We start from the raw sequence: 27,468 nt of genomic DNA, 5'->3' as shown, positions 1-27,468 counted from the left end.
TTGGGACCCAAGTACCATCCTGGACCCTACAATCGGCAGATGAGGCATTGTTGGGGTGCTGCCACTAATTGTTGCCTGGTTGGTGCTGACCCATGACAAATTTTCATTGGCAACTCCCTGTTTGTGGAATGCCCTCCCCAGTGAAGTGCATCTGTCTCCATCCCTGGAGCTTCCCTGGGGTCCGTTGGGGGGGGGCTGGATGAAAAGTCAAATAATGAAGATGATGACGAAGAAGGAGGAGGAGGAGGCCTTCCTGTGAAGGCACAATGGCAGCAGGGGCTATCCTAATGCAAATGTTATTGGAGTTCTATGATTTCATTATATTTGTAACTTAGAACATTTTCTCAGCTGGAATCTGACTTTATGTGACCTAAGAGTGTAAAAGAAATCTGACAGATGGCTTTAGAGCTAGCAAAATGCTTCTCCATTTTTATCATCACCACCACAGCTTTATTTTATGTGCCACGTTTCTCCCACAATGGCCTTAAAAGCAGCTTATAATAAATACAAAAACAAAACTAAAAAACAAGGTATACAAATCAATTTAATAAAATAATATTTAAATAATATTTAAACAGAGACCAGAGATTATACAAATTCAGTAGGGATTAAACAACAGATTTTCTTACACAGACATGAAAGTCTTCTGCCAAAACTATAAGAGCGAAAAAGGCATCCACTAAATCATCAACCATCTAGTCCTGGGGCCCCTAACATGGCAACACAGTGCCCTCAGACACTGCCCTCCATGCCCACCATGGCCCCATGGCCCTGTTAATCTTTAACATTAAAAATAAGGGCATTTGGCTTTTGGAAGGACTGACTGTGTGTGTGTACTTTTTTCTAAAGACTCCTTTAAAGAAGGCTGCATTGCCAACTGTTGCTTTGCCCTCCTTTAATACATTTAGCTCTGACCATGTTGATAATACACGCCTTAATTACAGCACATCTGATTGCTACAATGAACTTTTCAAAGGACTGCCTTTACGGAGTGTTTGGAAACTACAGTTGGTCCAGAATGCAGTGGCCAGGTTGTTAACATGGACCACATGGAGGGAGCCTGCGACACTGGCTTCTAGTCTGTTTCTGGCTGGACTCCATTCAAAGTGCTGCTAAAGGACCAGGGGATCTGAAGGATGGCTTTCTCCCCTTGGGATCAGGTTGCCAATCCTTGAAATCAAAAGTTCTGATACCAGGGCACAGCAAGGAGTCCACAGTAGAGGGATCTGGGGAGGGGGCAGAGCCCAGGGGTTTTGGCAGGTGTGAGCAGAGTCCAGCATAGTAATTGCCCATGCACCTCAGGTATGTGTACATTTAAGAACAAAACAAAGCAAAAAATGGCTGATGGGAGAAATCCCAGCCTTGTCCCACTGATTTACACCAACTGCAGAAAAACAAAAAGTCATACCAGTTGTTTGTTTTTTCTGGTCAGTTGGCAAACATGCATTGCAAGGTTGCAGTACATCTCGCATCCCTGCCTGCAGTGCTATGCTGGTAGTGGAGGCTGGTCTACCCCATGGAAGGGAGGGAGGCTTTCCATCCAGTGCAACATTTCCCCCATTTGCAACACTTTCCCCCTCCTTCCATTAATAAATGACAGCCAGTGGGAGAAAATAAAGAAGTCTATGCCAAATAACACATTGGGGTGAGAGCTAAACTTGCTTCTTGCTCCTCATATCCCCAGGATATGAGTTTTGCCCCAGGCAGGTGTATTGTCCCTTGTCTCTTAGAACTCTCTGCATAGCATCTCCTCTCTCTTCTTCACCTGCATTTTCAAGTCATGGTTCCATTGTTTGGTAGGATTGTCCATATGACCCTCCAAAACTGCTGTTGGACCAAGTAGCCCAGTATTGTTTACACCAAAGATGGGGAACCTCTGGCCCTTCAGATGTTTGTGGGCCCTTCTGCATAAGCCAGCATGGCAAATAGTCAGGAGTGATGGAAGCTGTATTGCTACAGCATCTGGAGGACACCAGGTTCCTGATTCCTGGTCTACACTGGCCAGCAATGGCTTTCCGTAGTCTCCAGCAGAAGGAGGCTTTCCCCAGCGCTGCCCCTGAGATTGCTTTTAACTGTCTTTGAGTGGGATGGAAAGCAGAGAATTGATTTTTAAATATTCTACTTGCAAAAAAAATGTCCTTCATTATGAAAGGTCAGGAGGATGGGATGTTGTGGAAGGATAGCAAGAAGTGTCATGCATTTCTGGGCACTTTGTGCATAAGGAAATCACTTTATCAGCCAACGCTGAACCACCCACCCTCAGGGGTTGATGGCAGGTTTTGCCCTCACCACAGCACTGCCTCCATTTTCCCATATGAATGAATGGCAAACATTCAGTTATATATGAAAGGAAGTAACAGCTACACTTGGGGAAACCATTCAGGTGGAGGCTAAACCTGGTCTGTGCACTTGAGTATCACAGTTGCTTTTTGCTTGCATAGCTTCCATGAATCCCCCTTTGGACTGTTAAAGAGATTGTAATGCTTAAAATATCCTGGATTTGGTCATTGTGAAAAGACAGAAATGGGTAAGTTCCAATGGACCAGATTTTCATAGAAGTGGAGCGTGTCAACATTTGGGACTTGGATTGTGATACTGTGGTGACTTTTTTTTGAAAGCTTTTTCATGGTTCCTCCATTTCAGCCTTCTCTCATCCTTCAAAAAGAAAAGAAGATGGTAACAAAGCCCTTTGCAATGGCTGGTAATAACCCAAAGAAGCAAAGGCTTGCCATTGGGACTGCATCTTGCATCTTCATCCTTTTAGTAATCTTTTTAAAATAACTTTAAAGATGACCAGGCTGTATGAGAGCCAGTGTGGTGTAGTGGTTAAGGTGTTAGACTACGACCTGGGAGACCAGGGTTCCAATCCTGACATAGTCATGAAGCTCACTGGGTGACCTTGGGCCCGTCACTGCCTCTCAGCCTCAGACAGAGGCAATGGTAAACCCCCTCTGAATACCAATTACCATGAAAACCCTAGTCATAAGGTCGCCATAAGTCAGGATCAACTTGAAGGCAGTTTCCATTTTTCAGGCTGTATTTGCATATATTGGAATGGATGAACTCTTTGCACTGCCCCAGTGCCACACCTGCATGGCAAGAGGTTTGCTATGTTCTGGTAGGAGAAGAGGCGGTGGTGGTCTCAAAATGCTGATGTTGTTAGTTTGGCACATTTGTACTGAGATCTACAAGGATTACAAACCAGGTCAGAGCATGCCAAACAAGTTGCTAAGGGCAGTTGCAGAGATTTTATGGGAAGGATAGCAGTGTGAATGGTAGCAAACTAGTGTATAATGTGCAGATAATGTGGAAGAAACTTACTTTTGAGGGCAAAAATATGGGAGGATCACCTGAGAAATCATGCAACATTGTGATAACCACAGAACCTTCCTGTTTTCCAGCATACATGCCCAATGCCTGCATGTTGTCAGTCATCAATACCAGCTTCTCTGCAAGACACTACATATCAGCTCATCTCCCTCAGTTTTAATTGTCACAAGTTTTGTTCTGATCCTGAAAGTCAGGCCAAATCTGCAGCAACTCATCCGGCCCATAATGATGCACAACCACTAGCTTAGAGAACTGGCACTTCTCATAGCTGATTTTGTACATGTTGAAGAGACCCCAGGGGCTGTCTGTCACACTAATTCCGAGTTCATGCAGACAGATTCCCATGAAGGAATCTTCCATGTTGATGACCTTGATGTTTTTTGCCACCTGGTAGATCTTCTTGGCCAGATCCCCAGAGAGCACATACCCAGGGCCTCCACAGTAGGCTGGGTAGGTGTCATTGGGATACACCTCCTGTGGCACATACCACTTGTAGGCCTTGTTACGCAGTGGCTTTGTGTTCCTGTAGATGTACCCTGTCATGTAGTCCTTCTTGGGGGGTAGGTGGGGCTGCAGTAGCTTTGATACCATGTAGTCCACATTGAGAAAGATGTCACTATCTACCTTCATCACGTAGGTGGCATTGGGACAGAATTTGCTTATCCACTCCATGCCCATCAGAGTCTTCAAGGTAAGGTTGTTGTAAGTATCCAAGAAATCCTGCTGAATAATGTCTCTATAGATGGAACTCTCCTCTTCCAAAAGGTGCTGGAGTGGGGACCCAAACCGTGGGTGGACACCGGTCAGAAAGAGGCATAGGATGGAGACCCCAGGCACTGACCTCTCATGGCCCCAGGTCTGCCGGATGGCTTTCCTTCTGGAAACATGTTGGGGCTCAGTAATCACCAACAAGACCAAGAAAGGCTTCCTCTCCATACATTTATTTGGCTCATTGAGGCGGAATCTATAATCATTGGGATAGATAATCTCCAAGGGATGCCGTGTAGCCGCTGGAGGCTCTAGGGACTGCAGACCAAACGGCTTTGCCTCCTTTGTCCTGTCAAGTTCAGTTTCCCATTCAAAGCCTGTGACACTCTCAAGATCCCTTGCATAATCTGGGCTGCCCTGGAGCTTAATGGGCAAGGAAATCATCTCAGGTAACTCCCTTTCAGTCCTAGCAACCAGCAGGAAAAGAAGAGTAGAACAGAGGATGAAGAGCACCACAGTAGGCAAATCCTGCAGCTGAGTCCTGAAGATCATCTTCATGGGATTTTAATGCTTTCAGAGTTTGTGTGAGAGAGATCTGGCCTACTCTGTCCCGTTTCCAAAGACAACCTACAAAAGAGAAGCCAAGTTAAAGGGAGGACATTCTGCTCTCCTTTTGGGGTGGTGAAGAGCCTTTAGGGTAAGACAGGGCACACAGAGACTCGGATGGTGGTTGTCCAACCTGTCCTGGATGGGGTTGCACTCCACCTGAAGGAGCAGGTTTGTAGCTTGGGGGTTCTCCTAGAATCATCTCTGTCACTTGAGGCTCAGGTAGCCTCAGTGGCACGGAGTGCCTTCTACCAACTTCGGTTGGTGGCCCAACTACGTCCCTATGTGGACAGGGATAACCTGGCTTCAGTTGTCTATGCTGTGGTAACCTCTAAATTAGATTACTGCAATGCACTCTACGTGGGGTTGCCTTTGAAGACGGTTCAGAAACTGAAGCTTGTGCAAAATGCAGCGGCCAGATTGCTAACAGGGACCAGACGGTCCGAACATATAAAACTGATTCTGGCCCGCTTGCACTGGCTGCCTTTATGTTTCCGAGCTCGATTCAAGGTGCTGGTATGGACCTATAAAGCCTTACACGGCTTGGGACCACAATACCTGATGGAATGCCTCTCCTGATACAAACCCACCCATACACTATGTTCAAGATCAAAGGCCCTCCTCCGGGTGCCTACTCCAAGGGAAGCTCGGAGAATGGCAACAAGGGAGAGGGCCTTCTCAGTGGTGGCCCCCAAATTATGGAACGAGGTGCGCCTGGCGCCAACACGGTTATCTTTTCGGCGCCAGGTCAAGACTTCCCTCTTCTCCCAGGCATTTTAGCATGTGTTCTATATTGTTTTAAATTTTTTAATGGTTTTTTAAATTGTATTTTAAAAGATGTATTTTAAATTGTATTTGTTTTTAGTTATTGTAAACTGCCCAGAGAGCTTCGGCTATGGGGCGGTATACAAGTTTAATAAATAAATAAATAAATCCAGTAACTGCCGCTACGCTCAAGGCCTGGAGTTGGTGGCAGAGTCAAGCTAGCTTCAGGTCTGCTCGCAGTAACTCCCATCTTGCCCCTGCTATCTGTTTTTGAAAGGAAAAGATGCACCCCAGTCCAATATTGATAGATCTAAGTAAATATAAACATATTGTTATCTATTAAATCCAATTTAAAATGCTTGTAATAGCAGACTTCCCTTTCCCAGATATCTACTAGTAAGACATTTTTATTGGCAACACCTTTTCCAGATTCTGATCACTCTGCATCTTCCTAGTCTGGTTTATTTCCATATGACCCAAGAATGACGCCCATGGCTTCCAAGAAATTGATTTCCTTTAGAACCTTCTGGTTGTTTGTACCTGAGTTGTCATGCAGTCCATCCGTTTCTGCTTGATGGCTGTGTTCCCAAATGTGATAGTAAAGCAGCCAGCACAGATTCCCAGTCTCCTGAGTGTTATGCTCTTAGCAAAGCCTCGGGCTCAGCATTCTGTGTTCTCTAGTTCAAGCCTTTCCCCAAATAAAACTCAAAACATTCATACATACTTGTCTGTACAAGTGTGGTGTACTATGTGCTTCCTATTGCATTCTATGGGTTTTCTCTTCCAAATTTCCTCCTCTTTTGTGGCATATATAGATCCTTGTCTGACAAAAGTAACTTTCCCCCTGCAGTTTCCTGGTTTAAGGGAGTATAGAGACTATTTCCAGACTATCAATATTTTGTAGGTATGAATCAGTTGTATACTGACAAATTCAGGTTGTGCAATTAAAATGAATTTGGTGTTTAACAAACCCACTTCCAAAAACCCTGGAATTTTTGTGGCAAGAAAAGTGATGAGAAATTGCACTGGAAAGTGTGGGACAATGGCGACACTGGGCAATCTCTACGCAAACTATTCAAAATGAATGCTCAATAAACAGTGAAGTCATAACCTCTATGCAAATTTTGTCCAAACAAATTAATGCTCCAAAAAGGGATCATCTAGAAGAGCCCCTTATCTATAGTATTAGGAAAAAAGCTTCTAGACCTGACTTACTGAACCAATGTTGTTTTGAATTCTGTAAGGCTAACTTTCTTGAACTGTTCACTAAGATCATCTTTCCCTGAGGACATTGTCTATTGCTGGAACAACTGGTTTAATTATCATACAGGCCACAAATCATAGCCATTGCCCAAACTAATTTCCCTTGCTAGCACTATTTGTGCTGCTGTTCTTGGAGTGTGTATTGTTGCATTGGACACATACCATCCCCAATGGTGCCTACACACATACACACAATCCCCCCCTTAACAATTATTTGTTTACTCAGGCCTTTTCTGCTATTTAGGAGGGTTATCCTGTTTGGTTGCTATTGTGCTGTTTTTAACTGATGGATTTTTATAATGTACTGGGGGGTTGCCCCTGCTCGCTTCATCCGCCAGCTTCACCTACACACACACACACGGGACACCAGTACACCTGCTCCCCATGGGTTGCCAGAACTCCCCTTCCCTCACCCTGCACAAAGGTCACCAGCACTCCTCCCCCCCATGGGTCGCCAGAGCTTCCTCTCCCACCACGAGTCACCAGTGCTCCCTCTCCCTTCCTGGGTCACCAGTACTGCCCCTCCCACCACGGGTCACTAGAGCTCCCCCTCCCTCTCTTCATGGGTTGCCAGTGCTCCCCCTCCCTCTCCATGGGTCATCACCGCTTCCCCTCCTCCATGAGTCACCAGCCCTCCCTACTCTGTCCCCCGTGGGTCACCAGAGCTCCTCCTCCCCCTCCCTCTCTGCACATTTTCAATAGTAAATACAATCTTTCTAAAAAGAACCCCTAACTCCCCCCTTTTTATTTGTTATATCTTATGATACCTATAAACTGCTTAGAGATTTAAAAAATAAATAAATGGCACATAAATTATCTAAATAAATAAATAAATGGAGCACTTTGCACAACAGAGTTGGTCTTCAACACAACACATAGGAACTTGAACACATTGCTAACACAGGGTGGTATTTAACTAAGGTGTCCTGTCAGTTGCGCAATGGGACTTCTCCTCCTCTCCTGTCCCCATGCACACCCCACATCCTCCCCAAATCAGCTTTGGAGGGTTGGGGGAGCCCCTAGAACATATTTGGGGGGGTGCAGGGGAGAGGAGAGGGGGACAGAGTCCTGTTGGGAAAGCAGATATCTTGGGCAAACAAGACACTTACTTAGTACTACATTGGATACAACCCATAAGAAGAGCCTTACAGATGGATCAGGCTAATGGTCCATCTAGGCCAGCATTCTGTTCAGCATTCACAGTGGCCAACCAGATATCCATGGACATTCACAAGCAGGACCTGAGTGCAATAGCACTTACCCCACGTGAGATTCCCAGAAACTGGTATTCAGAAACATATTGTCTCCTACAGTGGATGGAGAACCTAGTTTCTTCTCTTTCTTTAACCTTTATAGATACCTCACCATAAGAATCCAGACACAAATACCCAATGCCAAGCCCCACTCCACTCCAACAACTAGGGTGCCAGCGCAGAGCATCCATGGATGCTGAAGGTGTGGCCATTTTTGCTGCACCGTTTTGGGATTTGCTGGTTATGTGGATTTCCTGGACTAACCATTTATAAGACACATGGGCTCTTGTATCATCATCATCATATATCTCCCCTACCCTGTATAATTTAAAGATAGTATAGGATTGTCCTGCCTGAAACCTAAAGAAGACTTTTTAACATTTAATAAGTGCCTATTATGGGATCATGATAGAATACATTTATTTCACTATTTCCAAATTAGACCATAAAATATGCAGAATGCACCAAAGAGCAGCAGCACAAACAAGCAAAAATTCAGGAGATGCAGGGGACAAATTTAAATCTCAACATATTTTGAATACTAAGCTTTTCATCAGAAACAGGAATAGTTTACATGTTAAAAATGTGGTGCTAGAATGGCAGACTTTATACCCTTTTGGTGGAATTGTCTGACTATTGCTAAATTCTATCACAGAATTTTATGACAGTTAAATATATTTTTGGGTCTCTCTGTTTCCTAACTGCAAATTCCTGCTAACAAAAGAATACACACCCTACCCATCAGTGCCTAATTATAATCTAGAGTATTTGCAAACATAATGAAATTTGCTTGTATGACAAAGGTTAGTGAAGGGATCAACTAGTGAAGGTGTCATGGCCCTGTCAGAGGACTCATCAGACGAGGATGACTCGGGAGTAACAGCAGCAGACCCAGAAGGAGAAACTGAGGAAACTCCTGAGAACCCAACTCCTTCTCCCCCTCAGCTGCAGAGCACCCCAGACACAGCTGAAGCCCTTCAGCCAGATGCAGACAGTGAACAGGATACTCCCCCTCACCTACAGAACGTAGACAGCAGAAGGTCAGGCAGAAGAGGGGCAGGCCTGTCCCCTTAAGGCCAAAACGCTGAGGGCTCACACCTGCTGACAAACCTGCTCCTTAAAAGCCAAACCTTGGCTTCAGCTTGTTGCTGACTACAATGTCAGGTGTGACCACTGAACCTTGACTTGGACTGATCTCTCGGCAAACTAGACTCTTCTGGATTTCTGGCTTGGCACGTAAGCTTTGAACAGCTGTTTCCTAACACGGCCTCTGCCCTTATCTTGCTTCCTCCTTGCTAGCCTGGCAGATTTATAGCCAAGCTGCCGGCTGAGGACTTATGGCCTGGCAATTACCAAGGAATCTCCAGCCCTGCCTGCACCCCCACTGACACTGCTGTCTCAGTGAAGAGCTGACAGAAGGGATGAACTAGTACAAGTCGCAGTACTGAAAACCTGGCCCTTGCCATTAAATTACTCTGGAATGCTAATAAGTGTGTGTGTGTGCTCCAATGCAAATAATTGTTTTATTAAATTTTTATCATGCATGGCTGCACTGCTGCCGTCACATTTCCTGTGAATGATAAGCAAAATGTTCAAGGCACAATGACTGACCCAAGCAGTCATAGGATCCTGGAGATTTGACCCAGAATCCTGGAACACACCCACACACCCTGTAGTTACTCCCCATTTTTCCACTCCTGCAGTTCATGCTGGGATTTGCCACTAGGGATGGAAAGATCTGTGGATTTCAGTTCCCTCCATTTATTATTTTCCCAATCTTAAATTCAGTTCTCCACATTTCTGCAGCAATTTGTGATTTTTGTAAAAAAAAAAATCCTTATGAAAATTATCCAGCATTCTTGTGTGAATTTCTCCTAATAAACACCTTTTTGTAAGCAGTTTTGCCTAATGAAGACAAGAGAAAATGGAACTTGTAACTGTGATACAATGCAAAGAAATGTTAGGTCAAAATGACAGTGAAATACAGATACCAAATGACCAAATACAGGACAAATCACAACAGACAGTAAAATACGCTGCAAATGCCAAAAACCGTGAAGTGCAACACTATAACTGAAGTATAATACTATAATGACAGCTATGCTGTGTTTGAAAAGAACTATAAATAGGGGTTAGAATAAATGAAAGACCTTATTTAAAGGGAAAATTTATCAGGACTCAGGGAAATAAAACTTGACCACTAGGTCTGCATTCTTTGGAGGCCTGATCAATAACAGCTGGTGTGCCTTCGATTTTGACTGGACCATCGAAGAATTGGGGGAAAAAAACAATCATTATGGGACTCTTCCCTACTAAAGGTGTCTGAAGACTCACCCTGGTCACCGGTAGCTTCACCCTCTGGACATAGAACATTGATTATTTCTCTAGGAAAATCAAGGTCAGCTGCTGATTCAAGAACCAGTGATTTAAGAAGAAGCAGTATCTGAAGAAGCACTGAAACAGTTTTGATAATTTGGAATAGCTGTCATTATAGTGTTATACTTCAATTATTGTGTTACACTTCACTGTTTTTGGCATTTGCAGCATATTTTGCTATCTGTTGTGATTTGTCCTGTATTTTGGTCATTTGGTATCTGTAGTGTATTTCCTTGTCATTTTGGACATGGGTAACATTTCTTTGCTTTGTACCACAGTAACATGCTCCATTGCCTCTTGTCTCCTTTGCCCATTCAGTCATATACTGGTAGTGACTTCTCCCCCTTTTTTCATGCTTGTTTTGTGGAACCCTCTTCTTTTTGGCAGTTGGTTTAGTTTTGACTAATGTACACATTTTTGCAAGCAATTTCTCATCACATAGTGCATTTTTGTGTTATTTTCATTTATATACTCATTTTTATGTATACATTTCCATAAAATATGCATTTTTGTAAACATTGGTTTGCGACCTGCATTGCAAAATGTGACTAAGTGCGAATTTCAAGGGATGGCTGTGGTTCGGTTCTCATATTGTTTTGGAAAGTGCAAATTTGATAGATTCAGCCTGAAATGTGAACTGAATTGAATTTCTTGCCCATCCCTATTGGCCACTTCATCTTCCCGTCATGCCGGTCTTGCTAACCCTAAGGTTATCATCTCAGTCGCTCTGCAGTCTGTTTAGTTGCTCAGGTGCTGAACTGACACTTGAGAAGCACATGGAGTTGAAAGAGAAGGTGGGCAGACATGTCCCTCTTCCAAAAATATATACTGGGGTTTTTTTGGGGGGGAAGGTAACACCCCTCACTACCTCGTGGCAAAGGGGCAGTGAGGGAGGGAGGGATTTGAGGGTTTGACAGGCACCAGGGGAAGTCCTCAAGGGTGCCATTGTGCCCACCCCAGGTGTAAAGCATGCAATTAAAATGTTTATTCAGAATAGAAAATGGAAGCAAAAAATATATTCTGAACACAGAGCTTGAGCTCTTGCATCTGAATTAATGGCACCTTCTTTGAGCTGTGTTAACTATGAAGCTCCAAATCTGGTATCCCTCTCAAAATCTGTGCCAAAGCTTTGTGCCACAAACCCAGAGTTTGGGGGGGGGAGTGGCCATTCTTTTCTTCTTCCTCTCTTTACTTAACCCTGTCTTCATATGCTAGTACTGTGCTTGCCTGAGGCAAGCTACAATTACACAACAGCTTTCAAACATTTCCTCAAGGAAAATAAATGACAACTGGAGGCAAGTGACTAACCCAATAAAAAGGTCATTTTCTCACTCAAGGAAGAGAAAGACATATGAGGGGGGAAAGTGTGCAATGTGCTGGTGAAGAACTTATGAATGAATGAAACCGCAACTATGTCATGCATACGCAGAGATCAATGTACAGTGGCTTACTGCCAACTTAATTTGTACGGGCCCAGCAGGAAAGTATACATAAGCTGCGGGGTGGGGTGGGGGGCTGGCCAAGGAAGCTCAGTTAAGTGAACTGGAAATGGAATCTATTCAACCGTGTCCCTCTGCTCATGGAAGGCTGTTTGCTTCAGCGAACAAAACGGGAGGGAATTTTTGCAAATTCCTTCTTCCTCCTGCAGCCCTCATACCACCTCCTATGCTGTTGTGGGGAGGGGGGCACAGGGGGCTACAAAGGAAAGGGTGAATGAACAAATATTAGACCCCTCCTCTTTTCATAGCAGCCCCTGGAGGATCAACTAGCCTTCTCTGAGAGGAGAAGCACAACCCACGATCTCTGTCCGTCTGCCTTGACATACACCTGCTGGGTGGGAATCAGAGCATTCCGAAATGTCCTTGGGCTTGCAGAGCCTGAGGATATACTGTCAGAGTAGTTCTACACCAGGATAGCAACACTGTTGTGCTGGTGGAATCCCTATATTGATGGGACAAAGGGGGAAACTGAGCCGAGTGGGGACATAGCAGAGAAGGAGCAGAGCTTAGTCATGCAGTTGTGCTTTCTCAGGGCTCATTCCCTCTTCCTGCATTGTTGGCGTAAAACTACAAAATAGCTGGCACAAGATAGAACTGTTCTACTGAAATTAATGTGTGGCTCTCTTCTCTATCTGCTCCATCAGAGGACAGGATTCCAACTAATTCAAGAGCCAATCATGGCACAGCACTACGCATATAGAAGACCAACAGCGCGACATAGATGTCAAGAGCCATGGTATGCAGGGTGGTGGTAATGTTACTTTGCCTTCAAGTCTAAGGTACCACAAATCTACAGGAGCATATGGGAACTCTGATGAAAGGGCACATTGCCAACCAGCTGAGGCCAACAGCTGAGTAGGAATGTCAGATGGCTAACACTTTGGTTCTCTAAATCACTACAGCTCTGTTTTAAGTCTCTCGCAGACAGAAACACTAACAACATTTACTCCACTGCTGCAAATGAGCATTCAAAGGCAGGACACCCACACAAGTAAACAAAGAAAGGGTCCACCAAATCTACAATTCCTCCTAAAACTACACCCAGAGGAACACCATTAGAACCAAGCGGTGACTCTTCCCAGATTAGGTCAAATGGGAGGACTAGTTACCCTTGACAAATCCAATATGACTCACTATGGACCCTCCACTATGGGCATTTAACCTACCCATGTCTTAACTGGGAGGGAAGGATCCTATTTCACCCTGATACTTTGCACGTGTGTGTGCGCACCTCCCCTTCTCCAGGGTTACATACATCCCGAGGAGGAGGCAGAACAAGGTGTCTATCACACTATTGAAGAGGCCCTGCCATAGATAGGAGCAGAGGTAAGTGCTGGATATGGGAGTGGGATATTCTGAACGTGGGAAGGATAAAATTGCCACATGCAAAAAGTGTTCCTGAAGCCTTTGGACTGGAAGATGCAAAATCATTCCCTGGGTCAAATTGCTTAACAACTGTTTGCTGTTCATGACAAGGAGGGATTTCTCTCACTAGGTGTGGCAGCAGCAGACTTATAACGTTTATTTATTTATTTACCGCCCTATAGCTGAAGCTTCCTGGGTGGTTTACAACAATTAAAAACATTAAAAAATATATAAATTTAAAACACACATTTTTAAAAAGCAATTAAAAAACACATGCTAAAACGTTTGAGCCAAATAGGCATCAAGTGAGTGGGTGTGGGCAATTTCATGCAGTAAATGCGTATGTGGGGGAGGGTACTGACCTGTTCCCCTGCCCACACCATTTCCCCAAAGCCCCCTTCCCCTGAGCTATTTTCTTCCAGTGGGGCTCTGGGACCAAAAGACTCCCATGAGAAAAGCAGCTGGGAGATGGTAGCTTCAGAAGGGGCAGAAGGTTTCTGGTCATATTCAGGCCTTGCAATCCTGATCTGGGGCGAACCGACCACCATATGCTTCACTTTTGCTGCCCAGAATAACCAATCAGGAGATTTAGCTAGGCAACAGGAGCCCTTTGCACTCCCTGACCTGATTTCTGGGTCATTCAGAGTGCTGAACTAGTCAAAGGTAAGTTCAGGCCTGGGAGTCACCTCAGAATCACCAACTTGCCCCATTCCCCATTCCCACTAAGCTGGATATCAGAAGCTAGTGGCTTTTATTTTTTCGAAGAGAGAAAAGCCATGGCTCATTCACCCCAGCATGCATTACTTCCACCTGAAATCTTTTGGTAGTGAGCCCAGCCTAGCTGAATTAGGTCTGAATAATACCACCTCCATTCCCTCTTAAGACTATTACAGACTGCACACTAGTAACAGCTTCGCCCCTTCCTTTTATCTCTTCTTTTTCTTTTTGGTTAACATACAGCCTGAAGAAAAATTCTGGTGAGCTTTAAAGCTTGCTCAGTATTCAGGCCAGTAAAGCTATTATGCTGCTGTTACTCTTTGGGTTTCCTCTAACGGACCAACGTGTCTGCCTGTAATATTCTTTTTTATTTATATAACCGCAAGTGATTCATTACTTTCATATTTCTGTTCTCCAGTTCTCTCATGTTATTTATTAAAAGTTGTTTCCTTTTATAGCCAGGAACTGATGACTCTGATCCTGGTTGGGGAATTTTTAAAAAATGATTAATCATAGATATTGACAAACTCTTTTGTCATAGATCTTAACTACTTGCAAGCATTTTACTATAATATTTGTTTTCCTTGCCAGACAGTCATTGCCCTTCTTCAAAGTTCAAGTCCTGGCTCTGCTACAACATGAGCCTTGCCCCTTGCTTGCTTTTTGTGCTTCTGCAGTAGTAGCTGGACAGCTCATCTCTGCCAACATCCACCTGCCCCTTCCTTCAGTTGCTGCCTCTTTCTGCTGAACACGATTAATGGGGAAATGATTCTGGTACACTGCAGGATTGTGAGAAATCTATTTTTATTTGGGTGGCAAATTAGACATTGCGTCTTGGAACTTGATTTGGGCCACCAAGCCTTTTTCCTTTATTTCTGCCAACATTAGGGAGAACTCACTAAAAACAATCCATAGGTGGTATTACATGCCAATTTGGATACAGAACTGGATCAACCACTATTGCTGGCAGCAATGCAGTTCTCTAGGTATCTAGTGGCATTTATGGTGGTCCTCCCTCACGTGTGCTCATTATGGATCACAGTTCTGAATGAATTAGTAGGATTATTGAGCATGCCATCGTACCTGATCCAAAGTTGAGCTTACTTTCAGTATTCTTTAGGGCCAGTGCTGACCTCCTGCTGAAGCCTCTCATCACATACCTTTGGGTGGCTGCCCACTTGACCATCATGCAGAGCTGGAAGGATGCTGCATCGGTTGCATTGTACAGGTGGTTTAAAAAGTGTTTGTATATTGCTATTGCTGAAAAACCTACTCCACTTGAAAATGCTCTGAGGGGATGCTGAACCAGAGGACCATGAGGCTATATGGTGGCCATTTATGACCCATGTGAATGAACAACAGCTCATGTAGTTTCTCCTGGCCAAGTATGAGTTTATTATTTGGAAATGTTTGTGGCTTTCCTGCTTCACTTACTGCTTCCTAATTTCTGCTGTTCCCTCACCCTTTTTTAAATGTGTAATTCCCCCTTTCCCTTTCTTCTTTAGGACTCCTTATTTTATTGAGTCCCCTCTAGGATGCACACCTTAACGTGGTGAGGGGGGTTGAGAGTGTTGAAGAAGCTTAGAGCAATGCCGTCAGGAGTCTAGACCAACAGGCTAGACTCCTAGCAGGAGCACCCAAGGCGGAATGGTCAAAGCTGAAACACCAGACTAAGATACATCCAAACTCAGAGGAAGGCAATGGTAAACCACCTCTGAATATCTCTTACCACAAAAACCCTATGAACAGAGTATCCAAAATGCAACACGAGATAGTGCTGGAAGATGAGACCCCCAGGTCAGAAGGCACTCATCGAGCTACTGGGGAAGAACAAAGGACAAGTATGAGTAGCGCTGTGACTAATGACGCAGCTGGGTCAAAGCCGAAAGGAAGCCCAGAGGCTGATGCGCACAGGTGCGAAAGGAGAGTCCGGAATTGTACGACGCACACACTAGGAACATGGAATGTGAGAAGCATGAACCAGGGAAAGTTAGAAATTGTCAAGCAAGAAATGGAATGCATCAACATTACAATACTTGGTGTGAGCGAACTAAAATGGACTGGAATGGTAACCAGGGAAAGTTAGAAATTGCCGACCAAGAAATGGAACACATCCATATTACAATACTTGGTGTGGGTGAATTAAAATGGATGGGAATGGGACATTTTCAATCAGGCGACTACAAAATATTTTATGCGGGAAATGAGAAATTAAGACAAAATGGGGTTGCTTTAATTGTGAGAAGTGATGTAGCAAGAGCAATTAGGAGCTACAATGCAAGGTCTGAGTGAGTGATATCAATGAGATTAAATGGGAAACCTATCAACATTTTTTGAGCAACCAAAAAGACGACTGTACACATGGACATCACAAAATGGTCAATATAGGAATCAAACTGATTATATAATTGGTAGCAGAAGATGGAGAAGTTCCATACTTTCTGCGAAAACAAGACCAGGAGCAGACTGCGGTACAGATCATGAACTGGTCGTATAGAAAATCAGAGTAAAGCTAAAGAACAACAACAAAGCAATCATAATGCCAAAATACAATTTAAATAACATCCCAGAAGCATATAAAGGTCAAATAAGGAACAGGTTTGAGGCTTTAAACTTAGTTGACAGAGAACCAGAAGAACTATGGAATGAAGTCAGAGAAGAATGCAAAAAGACAATACCTCTAGTTAAAAAGAGAGAAAGACCCCAATGGATGACTGAAGAAACTCTTCAAATAGTTAGAGAAGGAAAGCAAAAGCAAAAGGAGATAGAAACACAGTCAGGACCCTAAATGCAACAATACAGCGATTAGTACATAGGGACAAAGAGAACTATTACAATAGTTACTGTATAGAAATAGAAGAGGTTAATAAAAAGGGTAGAACAACAGCCCTGTTCCAAAAGATTAGAGAAATGAAAGGGGAATTTAAACCAAGAGTAGGGATGTTGAATAATCCACAGGGGAACACACTGAATGACCAAGATGAAATAAAAGGAAGATGGAAGCAATACACTGAAGAACTCTATCAAAGAGATGCCAGGATGACAGATTCATTCACGGAGGAACCATATGATGAAAAACCAGAAATTTTAGAATGCGAGGTGAAAGCTGCTCTGAAAACACTTGGAAGAAACAAATCACCAGGAATAGATGGCATACCAATAGAGTTGCTACAAGCTACTGAGACTGAATCTGTCCAAATTTTGACAAAAATCTGACAAGAAATATGGAAAACTAAACAATGGCCCACAGACTGGAAGCGTTCCATATACATCCCAGGGAATGCAGTAATTATTGAACTATTGCCTTAATATCCCATGCAAGTAAAGTAATGCTCAAGATTCTACAACAAAGACTCTTACCATATATGGAGCAAGAAATGCCAGACGTCCAAGCTGGATTTAGAAAGGGAAGAGGCACCAGAGATCATATTGCAAACATATGTTGGATAATGGAACGGACCAAGGAATTTCAGAAGAAAATCACCCTGTGCTTTATAGATTACAGCAAAGCCTTTGACTGTGTAGATCATGAAAAACTATGGAATGCTTTAAAAGAAATGGGGGTGCCACAGCATCTGATTGTCCTGATGCGCAACCTATACTCTGCACAAGAGGCTACTGTAAGGACAGAATATGGAGAAACCGATTGGTTCCCCATTGGAAAGGGTGTGAGACAGGGGTGTATTTTATCACCCTATTTATTTAATCTATACGCAGAACATATCATACGGAAAGCGGGATTGGACCAAGATGAAGGACGTGTGAAAACTGGAGGGAGAAATATCAATAATTTAAGATATGCAGACGATACCATACTACTAGCAGAAACCAGTAATAATTTGAAACGAATTCTAATGAAAGTGAAAGAGGAAAGCACAAAAGCAGGACTACAGCTGAACGTCAAAAAGACTAAAGTTATGACAACAGAATATTTATGTAACTTTACAGCAGATGATGAGGACATTGAATTTGTCAAGGATTATCAATCCCTCAGCACAGTCATTAACCAAAATGGAGACAATAGTTAATAAATCAGAAGAAGGCTAGGACTGGGGAGGGCAGCTATGAGAGAACTAGAAAAGGTCCTCAAATGCAAAGATATATCACTGAACACTAAAGTCAGGATCATTCAGACCATGGTATTTCAGATCTCTATGTATGGATGTGAAAGTTGGACAGTGAAAAAAGCGGATAAGAGAAAAATCAACTCATTTGAAATGTGGTGTTGGAGGAGAGCTTTGCGGATAGCATGGACTGCAAAAAAGACAGATAATTGGGTGTTAGAACAGATTAAACCAGAACTATCACTAGAAGCTAAAATGATGAAACTGAGGTTATCATACTTTGGACACATCATGAGAAGACATGATTCATTAGAAAAGGCAATAATGCTGGGAAAAACAGAAGGGAGTAGAAAAAGAGGAAGGCCGAACAAGTGATGGACTGATTCCATAAAGGAAGCCACAGACCTGAACTTACAAGATCTGAACAGGGTGGTTCATGACAGATGCTCTTGGAGGTCGCTGATTCATAGGGTCGCCATAAGTCGTAGTTGACTTGAAGGCACATAGCAACAACATTTTATTGAGTTTTCCTCATATCAGGCCTAGTTTTGTTATGGTTTTTGTCTGCTATGCCTTCATACTCAAGATCTTTAATTTTTTTTGCTTGTTATCAAATCATGAAAAATTTGAATAAAAATTTAAAATAAAAAAGCCTATTTTTATTAGGCCAAAGAATGGGAAGAGGAGTCCTGCAATGACATATCTGTGCAGGCCCCACAACAGCAGCAGCAGCAGTGATAGGCATAAAAAGGGAATCACATCTGCTAAAATTGTGAGCCAATTAACATCTGGCATCTTAGTTCCCCCTGCCCTCATATCAGGAGCCCAGATTCTTACAAAATTCACCCTCATGTATCCATGGCTCAATAAAAAGCTTTGACATGTTTATTTGAATAAGAAGTAATGGATTACATATACATCTGTGTGTCACTTGTCAATAAAATGATAGGTTCCCTTTTTGAGCACTGCTTTCAAGAGAGAACTATGACAACTTCTTACTTCTAAAAAAAACCCAGTTTAACTGGAAGAGGAAGAGATTCCCAGAAAGAAACTAGATTACTTGGATACAAGGGTTGTGCTGTCACATGAAAGGGTTACAGGAAGAGGAGTATTCTGAGCTTTATCAAAGAAATGAACTAACCAAACAGAGGAAATGGAGGCTGTTTCGAAAGGAGGCTCTTTTGGCCTTCCAAAGTGGACTTGAGGTACCCATGCTCTTATAAGGTACAGCTATCTTTGGACCAAACTGGATATGATGCTAAACCTGTCTCTAGCAACTACATCAGGCTTTGTCTGCTTTTAAAAAAGGGGTCCAAATGAAAATTCTCCCTTTGCACCTGGAAGCTTCTATCCCGGGGCTAATTAGAGCTGAGAGGGGAGATTTTCATTGGAACTGCAGCAGGGGATGAAAGGGTAAAACCACTTCTCCATCTGTCCTGGGGTCCTAATTAAAAAACTAGGGGGTACTATTAATTAAAAAAACCTGATGAGGTTGCTAAAACACATTGAGGCTGCGAACTGGAGAGGTGGAACATTTTGTACGTTCATATTTTCTTCTACCACTTACCTGTAGAGGTAAGCCCCATGTAGACATGTATAAGAATGACTTTGTTAAGTGTCATGCCTATTTTAGTCCCAGGTTACACCTGTGATCTGACGCAGTTTCCCTAATTTGAGGTGTGCAGACTGCTTGTGATTGCCTACTGCTGACGGAAGGGAACTCTACCTGTGCTGAAAGGCACACACTTCTTGCTCCTATCAGACGAATGAGCCATCCCACGGAGAAAAAGGCACATAGCCCTATAGTGTCAAGAAGAGACAAGCTGCAGTTCAGCCTACAGCTAGAAAAAGCTGCACTATCGATTCTCCAGTCTCCACCACACTGCCATAGGCCTGTACTATTCACACTTCAGAGTAAGACTGCTGAGCCAAGGCCAGCCAATCATCACGAATATAGGATCTGCCACTGCCACTGCTCTCCCTGCTTTTCCTCACGTTCTTCCACTCTGTGGTACCACCTTGTCATCCTTTCCTCCTTATAGTAATTCCCCCATGCCTTGCTGGGCTGATAAGTCTCTTTTTGGTTCTTCCAGTTTGCTCTGCAGTCTAGCACACAAGAGGGAGAGGGAGAAGAGACAACAGTAAAAAATGCAGTGAATGGGGGGAAATGGTTTTGCTTCTCAAGTGCATTTCCCCAACCTTCCATTTTGCTCCCCTCTCTTTGCAGCTTTCCCACGTAGATTTTCATATTGTGAGCTCCTTGGGGCAGGTGCCTGTTCCCTTGCTTGCTATGCACCATGCCTTCTAAATGAGCCCACAAAAGTTACTGGCCTGCTGACTGAATAGCCTGCTTTTTTACTCATGGTGAGGGAGCTAGCAGATTGGAGCACTTCACCCTACCTCTGCCAGCCAGCCCCTTATGTGTAAAAAAGGTGGTTAGCAAAAGCCAAGAACAGAACTAGGCTTCTATGCTGGATACAGAGGAGACAAAACACCCTCTTCTACAGCCAGCATAAAAACACAAGGAAATGTCAGAGGAGGGACAGGATACTCTGCCTCTCCTTCAGCAGCCCACAGCCCACTCACTTTCATATACCTCCTTATCACCTATGGTGAGCAAGCCAGTGGGTTAAATACAAGGCTGCCATATACTTCCCCTTCTATTCCAAGTACCCCTCATCCAGTGCTCACTCTCTTTCGTTCTCTCCCTTCTCGAGGCATCTTTTAGTGGTGCCTTCTCACTTCATCTGTCTTCTCTGAGGTGCCTATTGCAGCTTCCACCTCTTACCTGCCTGAAGTGCCGTTCACTCAAGTGTGTCTCCCTGCCCTTGACAGAATGCCCAAGTTGTATGTTAGCCAGACTTTGCATTTCCCTGGGAAGGGAGTGGCTAGAAGTTGCACAAGGGGGAGGGAACAACGTCTACATTATCCAGCTAAAAAAAGAGGGAAAGGCGAGTCTGCTGCCAGGAGAATCTTTTCTCCAGAACCATTGAAGAACCTGAAAGGGCTCACTTCCCCCAGGTCATCCCCATGAGAAATCCCCCCCCCCAAAGAACATACCTCTCAAAATGCAAGGTCAAATACAATGACGAGATGAAAGGTATGAAATAAGTTTATTTGATATAAAAATGTACCAATGGCTGTTGATGTAACAGTATCCCAAAGCAATAATATAGAATAGTTGGAAATGGACTGCCTTCAGGTCGATCCCAACTTATGGCTACTCTTATTAATAGGGTTTTCATGGTAAGTGGTATTCAGAGGGGGTTTCCCATTGCCTCCCTCTGAGGCTAGTCCTCCCCAGCTGGCTAGGGCCTGCTCAGCTTGCCACAGCTGCACAAGCCAGCCCCTTCCTTGTCTGCAACTGCCAGCTGGGGGGCAACGGGGCTCCTTAGGACTATGCAGCTTGCCCATGGCTGCACAGGGGGCAGGGCTTCTCCTTTTGGCATTCTGCTAACATGGTGCCAGCGGGGCGATGTGCTGGAGGGGGCCTGGAGCTCCCCGCTATCCAGCTAATCGCGCCGGAGGAGGGGAAGATCAGCTGCAGAGCGCTCCAGCTGATCTCTTCTGGCGCGATCAGACTCCTGCGCTCCAGCTGATCGCGCTGGAGGAGGGAAGATCAGCTGTAGGACATATCAGAGTGTTTGGAAGCATTGCCTTTGCCTACATAGCGAAACAAAAGAGGCAGAAGCTAGATGCTAGAACAGAACACACTATCTTGATAGGATATGCTCCTGGTAGCAAAGGCTACAGAGTTACGAACCTAAAGACAGGTAAAGATTGATGTGAACCGCCCAGGGAGCTTCGGCTATGGGCGGTATATAAATTTAATAAAATGAAAATGAAATGAAAATGAAGTCAGCACAAGACACGTTGTCTACTTCGATGAACGAAGCAGAGCTGACAAAAGAGGGACTGTGCTAGATTTCTCAGCAGGGCAAGGACACCACGTCCAATCTCTTATAGATATGCCAGTAGCCACATACGAAATACCAGTGACATCACAGATATCTGCACAACCTGACCCAAGCCTTAATCAAGAGGAAGAGGCAGAGATTGCAGAAAGTGATGATGAGGCTGAGAGAGGTACAGACGCAGATGAGAATGACGAGATGACTGGACTGGAAGATGCTGCAGAGCCAGACCAGATCCCAGAACAAGCTCCCAGATCCTCATCGCGAACCAACAAGGGTGTACCACCTCTACGCCTGTCCTACCTCGCAAAGTCGGTGCTACCCAGAGAACCATCGACTTGGGAGGAGATCAAGCAGATGCCAGCATCCGAAGCTGCTCAGTGGAGAAAAGCCGCTCAGGAGAAGATGGATGCACTGCACAAGAATAAGACTTGGACCCTGACAGAACTTCCACCAGGCAAGAAAGCCATAGGATGAAGATGGGTGTTCAAGGTGAAGCAAGATGCAGGAGGAGAAATTGAACGCTACAAGGCAAGACTAGTTGCCAAAGGTTTCCTGCAGAAATATGGAGAGGACTATGATGCTACTTTTGCTCCTGTTGTCTGACACAGCACAATAAGAATGTTACTAAGTGTGGCAGCCTCCAAACTGATGCACGCCAGACACCTCGATGTCAAGACTGCCTTTCTGCATGGAGAAATAACAGAGGAGTTGTACATGCAACAACCTCCAGGTTTTGTGAACCAGAAGCAAGCACATCTTGTACGCAGACTTAAAAGGGGCCTGTATGGACTCAAGCAAGCTGCAAGGGCCTGGAACGAGAAACTGGATAAAATGCTCAAGGAGCAAGGCTTCAAGCAAGGTGAGGTAGACCAATGCCTGTACACCAGAAGCAAAGATGGACATTTGACAATAATTCTGATTTATGTTGATGACTTGATCGTGGCAACGCAAAGAGATCAAGACTACAGAGAAGTTGTACATCATTTGAACAAAGAAGTTGAAATCAAAGAGCTAAGCACTGCAACATACTACCTAGGCATCCAGATTGAAAGGGAAGAAGATGGCTCCTACCTACTCAACCAAAAACAAAAGATTGTTGATCTTTTAGAGACTCTAGAACTCAAAGATGCGTATCCTGTAGCAACGCTTATGGCAACAGACTTTCTTAAAGACAATGATGTAGGTGAACCTTTACCAAATACCAAGTACAGAACAGCAATAGGGAAGCTTCTGTACTTAACCACAAACACCAGACCTGACATAGCAAGTGCAGTAGTCTGCTACACTGATGCTGACTGGGCTGGAGACAGCTCAGACTCCAAGTCAACTAGTGGTTTTCTGTTTACCTACGGAGATGGACCTATCTCCTGGGCTAGTCACAAGCAAGACATAATAGCATTTTCTTCCACAGAATCTGAGTATATAGCTGCTGCAGAAGCCTGCAAAGAAGCCATTTGGCTCAACAGACTACTAAAGGACCTTGGAATAAGGGTGCAGAGTGATGGAAGACAACCAAAGTTGTATTAGACTTTCTCAGACTGAGAGAATCACTCCATGCACTAAACATATAGCTATAAAATATCATGTCGTGCATGAGTTGACAGAGAAAGGATTCATCAAGATGAACTACTGTCCAACTGCAGAGATGATAGCTGACATCTTGACAAAGCCATTACCAAGAGACTGTTTCCAGAGACTTTGTGTCAAGATGGGCCTGCATGCAAATTTGAGGAGTATTGGAATAGGCAAATATTGCATGTTCACTCTAAGGGATATTTGGTGAAATATCCCATGTACCTGTTTACCATGATGTAACTTCCTAATGGGTGGGATTAGTTACCTGACTTCCTCCTCCTTTTGTCCTGGAGATTCTTTGAATATTCTCCATTTACTGATCTTCTACCACTGGGATGAAGCCGCATGGCAGATGCTCTCTGCTGAGAGCATCACTGTAAAGACTAAGATGGACTGAGACTTCTATTTTACTTTTCATCTAAGCCAAAGCCTATGTTTCTGAACATATGAAAAGGTTGTGAGTAAATATTCTTTATATTTTACCTAAGAAGATTGTGTCATTATTTGTCTAGAGAAAGGTGGGCTGGTTACATTCTCACACTTCTGCTTGTATTTTTTATATCTCTGCTAAGAAGTAGGACCACCAAACTTAGTTCCTATTTCAATTTTTATTTTTAAAATACCAAACATGACTGAGTGGATCCAGGGTGTGGTCAATGCATAATTGCGGGAGGGAGTGGTTCCAGCCGTCTTGAAAGAGGCGGTGATCCAACCACTACTGAAAAAGCCCACCCTGGACCCATTGGTTTGTGACAACTACCGACCGGTTGCAAATACCCCCTTCCTAGGGAAGGTGATTGAGAGGATTGTGGCACATCAACTGCAAGTAGTCTTGGATGAAACAAATTATCTTGACCCATCCCAGACTGGGTTCAGGCCTGGTTATGGGACTGAATTGGCCTTGGTCGCCCTGATGGATGACCTTTATCGGGAGAAGGACAGGGGGAATGCGACCCTGTTATTCTTACTTGATCTCTCTGCTGCTTTTGATACCATTGACCATGGTATCCTTCTGGCCCAACTTGGTGAGATGGGTATTGGAGGCACTGTTTTGCAGTGGTTCCGATCCTATCTCCACGGTCGCTCTCAGAGAATAGCATTGGGTGACTGTCTTTTGGCCCCGTTAGCTATGCTGTGGGGTGCCGCAGGGTACCATCTTGTCCCCCATGCTATATGAAGCCCTTGGGAGCAGTCATCAGGAGCTTTGGGGTGAGGTGTCATGCTGATGATACCCAGTTCTATTTCTCTGTAACATCTGAATGTGCAAGTCCTGGACCGCTGCCTGGACTTGGTGGTGGGCTGGATGAGGGCCAATAAACTGAGTCTGAATCCTAGCAAGACAGAGGCACTGTGGGTTGGTGGTTCCCGAGTTTGGATAATTGGTCAGTTGCCTACTTTGGACAGGGTCGTACTCCCTCTGAAAAAGAAGGTCTGTAGCCTGGGACTTAGAGGTCCAGGTGACCTCAGTGGCTAGGAGTGCCTTTTACCAGCTTCAGCTGGTGAGACAGCTGTGGCCGTTTCTGGATCGGGATAGCCCGACCACTGTTGTCCACGCACTGGTAACCTCCAGGCTGGATCACTGTAATGCGCTCTATGTGGGGCTGCCCTTGAGGTTGGTCCGGAAGCTGAAGCTGGTGCAAAATGCTGCGGCGAGACTGCTCACTGGGGCAGGGTATCGCCAACATGTCACCCCGCTGCTGAAAGAATTGCACTGGCTGCCCATTTGCTACCGGGCCAAGTTCAAGGTTCTAGTTTTGGTGTACAAAGCCTATACAGCTCGGGACCAGGATACCCGAAATACCATCTTACTCCTTATATACCCAGTCAATCACTGCGCTCTGCAGGTGAGGGCCTCCTGCAGATACCATCTTATCAGGAGGTTCGTTCTGCACAATACAGGAAACGGACCTTTAGTGTGGCAGCACCTACCCTGTGGAATTCCCTCCCTATGCCATCTCTGCTATCTTTTCGGCGCCTTTTGAAAACTTTCCTCTTTCAACAAGCCTTTTAGATTAAGACCTATCCCAGTCTGCGTCTGTGTTAGAATTGCTTAATATGTTTTTTTAATAATGTTTTTAACCTTTTAAAGTTGTTGGTTTTTTAATGTTTTTAACGCTGTTTTGTTTTCATGTATTTTAAGATCTGTTTTTACGATGTTTTAAAGTGTTTTTAGCGCTTTGTTTGCCGCCCTGGGCTCCTGCTGGGAGGAAGGGCGGGATACAAATTAAATAATAAATAAGACAAATAAATAAACATTTGACTTTCTGTTTATTTTACAGATCTAAAAGTCACGCTTTAAATGCAGTTCTCATCTATTAAGTACAATCTACGTAATGCTGTTTAGAATCATAGAGTCATAGAGTTGGAAGGGGCCTTGTAGGCCATCGAGTCCAACCCCCTGCTCACAGCAGGAAATCCACAGCTAGAGCATCTCCCACAGATAGCCTCTGCTTGAAGACATCCAGCGAAGGGGATCCCACCACCTCCCTAGGCAGTCGGTTCCATTGCCGAACTGCCCTTACTGTCAAGAAGTTCCTTCTAATGTCCAATCTGAATCTACGCTCCTGCAACTTAAAACCATTAGACCTAGTCCTACCCTCTGGGGCAGCAGAGAACAAATCTGTACCCTCCTCTATGTGACTATGTGACTATGTATGCCCTTCAGGTACTTAAAGAGTGCAATCATGTCACCCCTCAATCTTCTCTTCACCAGACTGAACATGCCAAGTTCCTTCAACCTTTCCTCATAAGACTTGTTCTCCATACCGGCTATCATCCTCGTCGCCCTCTTCTAAACCCGCTCTAATTTGTCTATATCTTTCTTAAAATGAGGCGCCCAGAACTGAACGCAGTATTCCAGATGAGGCCTGACTAATGCAGAATATAGTGGGACTATTCTCTGATTATTTCAATGAGGTTTGTGCAAGAAGCACAGCCTTATCAACATGAGTTAATACTGCATATCAGCACTGCTTAGGTAGATTGCACCCTTCATTGGTAATTTATCTATCCTGTTATATCTTTGTAGCTTTCATTCAAATCTGTTTGTGCTGGCAGCACAAGAATATGATTTGTACACAGAAAAGGCATTTGTTCACACTCTCCGCTTTCACTTTGCTTAAAAATATATTTTTTAAATTTATTAATACTGACAGCATGTTTAAACTATGCATATTTTGCAGGCAATATTAAAACACGCTTATGCATATAAATAGATTTGGAATCTAAATGTACAGTAAGCTTTGACTGTAAATATTGTTGATCCTTAACAGAAAAATAATGGGTTCCCCTCCCCCCATCAAAGTCTTGAATTGAGCAAACACATTTCAATGTTCTGACAGGAGATATATTTTTAAAAAAGTAGTATAATCATGTAATATAATCTTAGAACTGATTTGCAGTTCTACTTTGATTAATTTTAATAGTTATTTTTATTATGTATTGAAAATTATTTCTCACATGCAGTCAAGCATTCACACGGGACACCACAAGTCGTCTTCCCCTCCCTTTCTCTCTCTTGACACAGTAGAATTGAGAATATTAGGGAGGATGGTAAAATTATTTCAAGATGTATATCAATCTTGTATTTAAATGCTCACTTGGTCACCTTTGGTGACCAGGAATTCCAGATAGGTGAGTGAAATTTCTTCCAGGCGAGTGAGTGGGCTGGAAAGGAAGGGTGGTGCTTTTACAGCCCATAAGAGAGAGATTCTAGTTCCTGAGGCTTGTGCTTGTACTGATAGAGCAAGCAATAAAGAGGTACTGCTGCAACCCACCTGGTATGGACTGACTGAGCAGTTCGCCAGCTGAGACATAACAGATGTCTTTTGAGACATAACAGAAATGTATTATAAAAGCAGCATTTCAAGTGTAAAATCTGATTTTAAGTGTTGGGGTATCATCATTGCTTGGGGGGCTGGGGGGATGTGAGATTCTGTTATGCCATTCTGTTAATCTTATGGATAAAAAAATTATTCTACCACCCCCTGTGTTTGTGTGTTTATTTTTAATATTGTTTTAGGCTACTTTT

General features: G+C 43.9%; 1 protein-coding gene and 1 long non-coding RNA gene across 5 annotated transcripts; one reads left to right on the top strand and one right to left on the bottom strand.

The window, feature by feature from the left end:
* Positions 1 to 2,395: 2,395 nt before the first annotated feature.
* LOC133363914 (beta-1,3-galactosyltransferase 2-like) lies at positions 2,396 to 15,234 on the bottom strand. 4 transcript variants are annotated; one of them, XM_061583638.1, is made up of 2 exons: positions 14,966 to 15,234; positions 2,396 to 4,665 (listed from the first exon to the last, which is right to left on the bottom strand). In XM_061583638.1, exon 2 carries the CDS (start codon positions 4,594 to 4,596, stop codon positions 3,487 to 3,489), a length of 1,110 nt encoding a protein of 369 aa, XP_061439622.1. In that variant the 5' UTR covers positions 4,597 to 4,665; positions 14,966 to 15,234; the 3' UTR covers positions 2,396 to 3,486. The 4 variants fall into 4 exon arrangements, with proteins under 4 accessions (XP_061439622.1, XP_061439631.1, XP_061439642.1 ...); XM_061583647.1 differs by lacking the exon at positions 14,966 to 15,234 and adding an exon at positions 8,943 to 8,964; XM_061583658.1 differs by lacking the exon at positions 14,966 to 15,234 and adding an exon at positions 7,934 to 7,979.
* Positions 8,924 to 27,415, top strand: LOC133363939 (uncharacterized). The gene is made up of 3 exons (XR_009757797.1): positions 8,924 to 9,161; positions 12,445 to 12,536; positions 25,718 to 27,415. It is a non-coding gene; the product is annotated as an uncharacterized LOC133363939 (long non-coding RNA).
* Positions 27,416 to 27,468: the final 53 nt, after the last annotated feature.

The sequence above is a fragment of the Rhineura floridana genome, chromosome 1, assembly GCF_030035675.1.
Source record: "Rhineura floridana isolate rRhiFlo1 chromosome 1, rRhiFlo1.hap2, whole genome shotgun sequence".
Lineage (NCBI taxonomy): Eukaryota > Metazoa > Chordata > Lepidosauria > Squamata > Rhineuridae > Rhineura > Rhineura floridana.
This window is presented reverse-complemented; position numbering and strand designations above follow the sequence as displayed.

Excerpts from the sequence above, each read along its gene's own strand:
- LOC133363914 (XM_061583638.1), bottom strand. The coding sequence starts at position 4,596 with ATGAAGATGATCTTCAGGACTCAGCTGCAGGATTTGCCTACTGTGGTG.